This window comes from Octopus bimaculoides, chromosome 1 (assembly GCF_046866305.1).
Source record: "Octopus bimaculoides isolate indiv1 chromosome 1, ASM4686630v1, whole genome shotgun sequence".
NCBI classification, from domain to species: domain Eukaryota; kingdom Metazoa; phylum Mollusca; class Cephalopoda; order Octopoda; family Octopodidae; genus Octopus; species Octopus bimaculoides.
This window is the reverse complement of record NC_142928.1, coordinates 173124215-173132880: the sequence shown is the minus strand read 5'-3', so window position 1 is coordinate 173132880 and position 8666 is coordinate 173124215. Positions and strand designations below refer to the sequence as shown.

The following is an 8666-nucleotide window of genomic DNA, read 5'->3' as shown; positions in this document are numbered from 1 at the left end:
GGCACGTAAAAGCACCCACTACACTCTCGGAGTGGTTGGCATTAGGAAGGGCATCCAGCTGTAGAAACTCTGCCAAATCAGAATGGAGCCTGGTGTAGCCAACTGGTTCACCAGTCCTCAGTCAAATCGTCAAACCCATGCTAGCATGGAAAGTGGACGTTAAACGATGATGACGATGATGATATACAGAAAAAGCATCCTTCGAGTGTTAGGCTTCTTGGAGGCAAGGTGATTAATGCCAGTGGCACAGGAAAAGCACCTTTTGAGTATTGGGTCTCATGGAGGCAATGACGAATGACTGAGACCTTTGGCATCATGCCATGCTTGAAAAGAAGACTCACGAAATCAAGTAAAATCACACTCATGGCAGATACGGTTGTCAAGCAAATGGCATCCATGCTGGAGGCATGTAAAAGCACTCATTACACTTTCAGAGTGGTTGGTACTAGGAAGGTTATCCAGCTGTAGAAATCATGCCAAATCAGATTGGAGTCTGATACAACCTTCCAGCTTGCTAGCCCTGGTCAAACCGTCCAACCCATGCCAGCATGGACAACGAACGTTAAATTATGATGCTAATGATAACAATGATATATATATATATATATTTATATGTATGCATACATACACACATGCACACAATTATATATATGGTAATTACCACTCTACTATATATTGTCAAGGCTCACACAAACACATGTTATTAACCTTGGATTCTTCAGGCTTCGCTTATGCCACACTGTTTCACCTGTACATCAATTATCTTCTTGTTACTTCCAGTCAAGTAAGGATGTCACATTTCTCTTCATGATAATTGTTCATGTAGACAAAGACATCGTCAACATAAATTCTAGGTTGACAAATGTTTAAGATATATGATTCCACATGGCAATGAGGTTATGTGACAACTGTATGGAGTTGTAGCAGAAGTGATTTACATGGTCATTGTGTGAGATGTTTTCGTTTTGACTCATCTAGACTTAAATACCCAAATATCGGCTCCACAAGACCTTTTTGTTCCAGCAGGTCACATGACCTCATCATTAACCTGTTGTTTGTATTGGTCAGTTTCCAGCTGTCCAATCGTGTTGGTACGACAGTTTATTTTTCCTTATGTGGGAAATTAATCACCAGCTCCTGGGAGCCCACTATTCTAAGAAAGGCAGTTCTTGACTGCTCTAGGTCTTTGGCATGCGCCACTGACCACACACAACTCCTTTCCGGCAACGATGTTCTGACACCAGCCAGTCTTCGCTTTCATCTCCGTCAAACGCCTGTCTACACCATTGCTGTATGAACACTACATGACCAACAGACCAACGGCTGCCTCTATATACCACCAAACAGTACGTCAACTATGTCTACAAGATCAACAGCCCAGCCTAACCACGGAGTCTCTCACATATCCTTGTTGTAACCTGTTATATTATTTTAGTTCATGTATGGCTATCATTGTATTTTATAACGGAGAATAAATCGTTGCTTACCATTTCATTTCATCTCAAGTCATATATAGCATTTCCACATTTCCCTTATTTAAACGTCTTCGTTATAGAGCTGAAGGGTGGTAGGGGGACAAACATTTGTCTACAAGGAGAATATTTCTCCAGATACAATTTCCACAATGAATGTCCTTCTACATCTGAATGTACACAAGCATGTCAAATATAATTGCACATACACACTTGTATATTGCAATTAATGCTGCTCCTTGCACCTCTATATCTCTCTCTATTTCTCTCTCTCTCTCTCTATTTCTCTCTCTCTCTCTCTCTCTCTCTATTTTTCTCTCTCTCTCTCATCATTATAATTTAATGTCTGTCTTCCACACTGGCATGGGTTGGACAGTTTGAGCGGAACTGGTAATCCAGAAGACTGCACCTAAGCTTCACTGTCTGCTTTGGCATAATTTTCATGGCTGGATGCCCTTCCTAATGACACTGTTATTTGCATGCATATATAACACATACATACATACATGTATATATAACACATACATATATAACACATATACATTCATATATACATATACATACATAAATGACACATACATATATACATACATAAATACATAGATGTTCACACACAAATACACATGCACACACACACACACACACACACACACACACACACACACACACACACACACACACACACACACACGCACACACACACATATTGCTAAGCATTTTTTCGTGTCTTGCTTTCCTTGCTTCTTTCACAAGGACATTAATTACATATACAATCGTTTTCCGTATATTCCCATTGCTGATTGATATCAAGCTTGTGTCAGTCTTCTGCCAACTTTCCTCTTAAGGGTTTATTTGAAGTTAAATGCCAGAAAAATCATTTCTCAGTATAGTCTTGTTGATGTCTTAATTAACTTTGTTTTTCCTTCATCTTTCCAAATTTTGCATGATGTAAATCATTATCACCATTGCTGCTGCCACTGCCATTGCCACGACGACGACGACGACGACGATGACGACGACGACGACGACGACCACCACCACCACCACCACCATCACTACCACCACCACACCACGATATACCACAGATAATTTTTCCCGGCGCGCTAACGGTTTGGCCAGCTCACCGCCTTGTTAGACAATAACGTTAATTTCAAATTTTGGAACAAGTCCAGCAACTTCGGGGGAGGGGGGAGCAGGGTAAGTCGATTACGTCGACCCCAGTGTTTCACTGGTACTTATTTTATTGAGCCCGAAAGGATGAAAGGCAAAATCAACCTCGTTAGAATTTGAACTCAGAACGTAAAGACGGACGAAATGCCGCTAAGCATTTTGTCCGCTGTGCTAACGATTCTGTCAGCTCGCCGCCTTTGTTAATCGGTAACATTGACCACAGAACTTGATTGGTACTTTCAAGCGGAGGACAGGCGCAAAGACACATTTAAAATAAGAATACGAAAGCAAACTGAGTCATTGTTTAGATGGACTATGTTGGTCATAGTTCTTTTAGCATATAAGTTGCAACAAAGGTTCATTGAAGGTAGATAGATAGATAGATAGATAGATAGATAGGAATATAGATAAATAGATAGATATACAAATAGATAAATAGAAGGGCAGACAGAAATAAAGGGTACTAATAAGCGAATAAGCCCACTAAAATGTCGTATTTCACTGTGAATGAGTACTACAACCTTTGAAAACGATCTACAGCCACGCATAAAAACAAAACAAAACAGAAAAGAACGAAAATAAAACAATAATAATACAAAAGCAAAAAATAAAAAAATAAAATGAAGGTTATCGTGAATGCAAAATGGCAACAACTTACAGCGCGGAGTGGCTTTGCAATTTTACTTCTCGCATGTGAGTTTGCTAAGTTAACGACCAAGACATTTAGAAATGTTGACAGAGTTAGAATAGCCAAATTGAAACACAAGTAAATACCTGTAAACAATAAAAAAAGGGAAAAAAAAAAAAAATTAATGGAAAATACAGAGCGATTTTAAATAAACAAACGGAAAATAATGGTCGAAGTAAATATGCATTGTCTTGGTTAAACGATTCTAATTTGAAAATAAATAAACAAGTAAATACTATAAGATATGATAAAAATACAATACGCGTACGTACATACATACATGCATGCTTGCATGCAGGGTTCTCAAAACCTGAAAGAAAAGGGCTGATTAGAAGACTACAGATTCAGGCCATCAATGGAACTGTAAAGATGTAAAACTTTCCAAAAATTTAGCGCATAAATACATATGCATGCATCTAGACATGAAAATCTATACATAAAAACGCATCCATAAAACAAACATACAAATCTGCTCATACACTAGCACCAAATACTGCACACACACACACACACACACACACACACACACACACACACACACACACACACACATGCACAAATACCTAGATGATGCTGATAAAAGTTCCAATAAAGGAGCCTTGAATCTATGTTAGAGTCCGGCTCTTTCTCTATTGACAAGAAATACAGAAAGGAAATTGATTGATTACATACATACATACATACATACATACATACATACATACATACATGGTGGCTGTCTACTCCTTACACAGAGTTTGACCACCTCCTGCACCTACACCTTAGCCCTTTCATGGCGTCTGATATGGCTCTTTAAACCAGATAATGTTTCGAAAAAACACCCACACAGATTCCACCTCTGATTTGCACTACCAATACCTGCAGGTAAGTTCTGCTCATTGTGGATCCTAACATGTCTTTTAAGACCCCCATTGGATTTGCAAACCCTCTGGCACACACCACATCGGTCACCGGAGTGATACATACATACATACATACATACATACATACATACATACATACATACCGTGTTTTAACTTTACAAGGAACTCTTTATTGTCAAAAATTAGGTTAAAAAAATATGGGAGTTTTTTATACATGAATAGTATTATAATCCCTTACAAAACCTTTTTAGCAATTTGTAAGCCCCTCCCCCAAATTAGGGGGTTCCTTATACACGTTAAAATACGGTATATTGCAAAATATAAGAAGGAGTTGGTGATACATTTATGAATAGAACAAGTTTTATTTTTAACGTAGGAGGTAAATAAATATGTTTTCATATATATATATATATATATATATATATATATATATATATATATATATATATATATATATATATGTATAAAAAAAGTGCGGAGAATGAAATTTTAGCGAAAAGTTTTCGCATCAAAAAAATTTTTTGTATAAAATATTTTTACGCAATAGATTTTAGTGCATGTTTTAACCAATAAATTTTGCCGGAAGAAAAAAAAAATCACAATTTTCTAACAGGTTTCACTGTCATCAGCTTTTTTTATGTGTTTAAAGTATGTTTTTCAACATCCCACACGACCATATATGTATATGCATATATGTGTGTATATGTAGATGTAATATATCTGTGTTCAGTCACTTTGTTGCTATGTAGAACTAAATTATTCAATATACCAATTTTCTTTTAAGGCTCATCGGTATGAATTGAGGGAGACTTGACTGCAATGTTTTGAAGATTTCTTGACTACGTAGAGATTCCTAGGAGTCACAATACAATGATAAAAGGCAGCCCATCTGTGATCGATAACTTTGTGGGTATGTAGAACTATTCAATATACACATTTTCATTTAAGACTCATAAGTATGAATTGAGGGAGATATGACTGCAATTTCTAGAAGATTTCTTGACCACGTACAGGTCCCTCGGAGTCACGATACGAACTGTCAACCTCTTGGCTTGATATTTAATTAAGTTAACCAAAAGCCATCATCCCTACTGACGCTACAGCACATGGATATACCTGACTTTTTTCCCCCTTTTTACTACACTTATTCCTGCCAACACAGATCACGATAAGTCTCTTTACATTGAAATGATTATATTTAATGATATTCTGAATTAATGGCCAATGCAGATCAACACTTCAATTCTTACCTTCTTCTTGATTCACTTACATACGTACGTACATATGCATGCATGCATGCACACATACATACATACATACATACATACATACATACATACATACATACATATATGCATGCATACATACATACAAAGGCATACATACATTTATATATACCCATACATGCACACACACGTATATGTATTTATGTACATAGATGCATTTATACACACACATACATACATACACACACACATGTACATACATACATACATATGTTCATGCATACATACATACATACATACATATGTTCATACATACATACATACATACATACATATGTTCATACATACATACATACATACATATGTTCATACATACATACATACATACATACATACATACATACATACGTCCGTACGTATGTACTTACGCACACGTACAAACGCACTGATACACACGAACATACACACGCACACAGAGGTTACGCTAATAGAGCAGTTTACACTGAATTGGTTGGGAAGGACGCCAATCCGAAAACGTTTTCAAAAGATATTCTTCAAAGGAGTAACTTACCAAAATAAGGAAGCTCTTGTGAAGGTGGTAGAACTGATACGAGATACAATAGAAGAACGAAGAACGCCATGAATAATCCGAAGCCTGGATAAAAGACAAATGAATATAATAATACGTCATCGCCATTACCAATGTCATCATCATCATCATCATCATCGTCATCATCATCGTCATCATCATCGTCATCATAATCTTCGTCGTCGTCATCGTCATTCTCCTCCTCCTCCTCCTCCTCCTCCTCCTCCTCCTCCTCCTCCTCATCATCATCATCTTTATCGTCGTATTCGTTGTCATCGTCGCCATCTAATGGTCTTTATTGACACATATTTGCATTCTGGGTTCAAATCATACTCGGTGATATTATTACTTTCCCTTGGTCGATAAAATAAATACGTGTCAAATTTTGAAGTACAATAGAATTAATTACATCCCTATACAAAATTTGTGGTCTGCTGTCAAGATCAGAAGTACTCTTTAGCAAAACCATAACCCTCATTCGCAAGCGTGTACGACTTGGCAGCGTGTATCAAGCTTTTATCTAATTACTTTAGGGGCCTATACATTACCGAAAACATTTAGGCACCCTTTCGGCCTTCCAACCTTTAACCAATGGAAGATTAAGGGCATGACAGCTGGAGAGAGAGAGAGAGAGAGAGATAGAGAGAGATAGAGAGAAGAGAGCTTCAGCAGTAATTGGCTGGTATTCATTTTCAGCTAAGTAGACTGGAACAACGTGAAATAAAGTATCTTACTCAAGGACACAACACACCACTTGGTCCAGGAATCGAACCTATGATATTATGATCATGACCCCAACAACCCTGTGTTACGCGCCAGACCGTTCTTTAGCGAAACAAACGAAAAACAAAAAAGTTGACCTTTAACTAAATATAACCCTCGAGAAATAAAACACTCTGACACTATATAAAAGGGACATTACAATGTCTGTGACAGGTGCCAACAATCTGAAACTTAAAGGCAAAACAGATCTGTAAAAACAAAATGAGTACCATGTAGCCAAAATATTGGTACATGCATCTATTCTATTCTAATCTTGCCTCAGATCTGTTATAGTAAAGAAAGTTTATGAACGACAATACGGCATGAGTACGCTATGGATAGATAATACGGCACGAGGTACGCTATTTCTAGCAGATTGAGTGGCAGGCGTCGAGCTTGCTCCTTGACTCCTAGCTTACTGAATGCGGAGAGATGGGGTACAGAAGTTTCTAAAAATCGCAGCCAATCTTCTGATCGGATCAAAGAATCTGTTCCTCTCTCTCTCTCTCTTGTTATTGGTATTATCTGTCAATCTCAACTTCTGATTGAAGTGACGTTCTTTACACTATTTACATTATTTACATTCGACGGATATTTCCCCTCATAAATATCCGTCGAATGTAAATAATGTAAATAATGTACATAATTCCTCATCTCTTAAATATAGAACTAAAGTGACATTGTTTACTTTTATCAGGTAACAGGAAGTGGGATTTGAACTATGCACCTGAAGGCATCTTTTGCGACGCCCTTACAATTCCACCTTCACACTGCCCAGGAAAGATGAAAAGTAAAGTTGACTTCGGAAGATTTGAACTTAGAGGAGAGTACCGGAATGGATATTCCAAAGAATTTTATCTGTTTTTTTAATGACTTTGCCAGTTCATTACACAAAGGATGCTCATTAATAAACGAATTTGTTTTTTTCCTGATAAAGCTATAGGATTGTTGTTTTCTTGTAATGGTGAGATGATCAAGTGTCTACGTTGTCGTTGTTATTCTGTAGCCCCAGATGAGCCTTGATCGAGTAATCTTACAACGCACAGGTAATTAATCAAACGACGAAGCTCCACCCACAAACTTTCTCAATTATACAATGCTTCTGCTTAACTGAGAATTACATTGCATATACATTCTCGTGGATCATGACTCCAAATCCCTTGCTGGCGTTTCATGCAATTTCTTGACAGAACATTTTATTATACATTAACAAGTTTACCAAGCTGTTGGTGAGAATATGTTATCTGATCATTTTGGAAACGCTCCGTCTTAGAACAGAATCCAGTCTCCAAACCTGTCATTGTAGACAGACCGTTGTGTAGCCTATTTGTGATATCTTACGTGCAACAATTTATTCCAGGTTCAGTTCACCAATAGATAGGTAGCCATCACTGCTTTGACTTCTTTCTTTTTGTTGCAATAATCAACACATTTTCCTCACAATGTCTGTTATCAATACATTATTGCCAAATGCCGGTTGGTTAGAATGTATTGATAGCCAATCAGCAGCCACGTATCAGGGAGTTGGTAATAGCGCGTTAATGAAAGACAATGATATACACATGGAGATACCAAACAAACATACAGTCAAGTACCTTGTTTTTGGCAATAACAAATCAGATAGAAATAACAGTTATCTAAGCATAACGTGCTAAAAACGAACAATGTTACAAGATGTTGATAATGACTTATTTCTTTCTACTACAGGCACAAGGCCTGAAATATTGAATGACGGGTCTAGTCGGTTACATTGACCCAAGTGCTCATCTGGTGCTTATTTTATCGACCCCGAGAGTATGAAAGGCAAAGTAGATTACGGTGGAATTTGAACTCGGAACGTAAAAAGCAGAAAGAAAATCCGTTAAGCATTTTGACCGACACTCTAATGATTCTGCC

General features: G+C 37.4%; 1 protein-coding gene across 1 annotated transcript in view; it reads right to left on the bottom strand.

The window, feature by feature from the left end:
- Positions 1–8666, bottom strand: part of LOC106874520 (neuronal acetylcholine receptor subunit alpha-5) — a 120073-nt gene that overhangs the window by 6771 nt on the left and 104636 nt on the right. The window contains exons 7-8 of the mRNA XM_089362772.1: positions 5991–6074; positions 3301–3416 (exon numbers count right to left, since the gene is read on the bottom strand). Of these exons, the coding sequence (XP_089218898.1) occupies positions 3301–3416; positions 5991–6074 (200 nt within the window). The remainder of the gene's footprint in view (positions 1–3300; positions 3417–5990; positions 6075–8666) is intronic.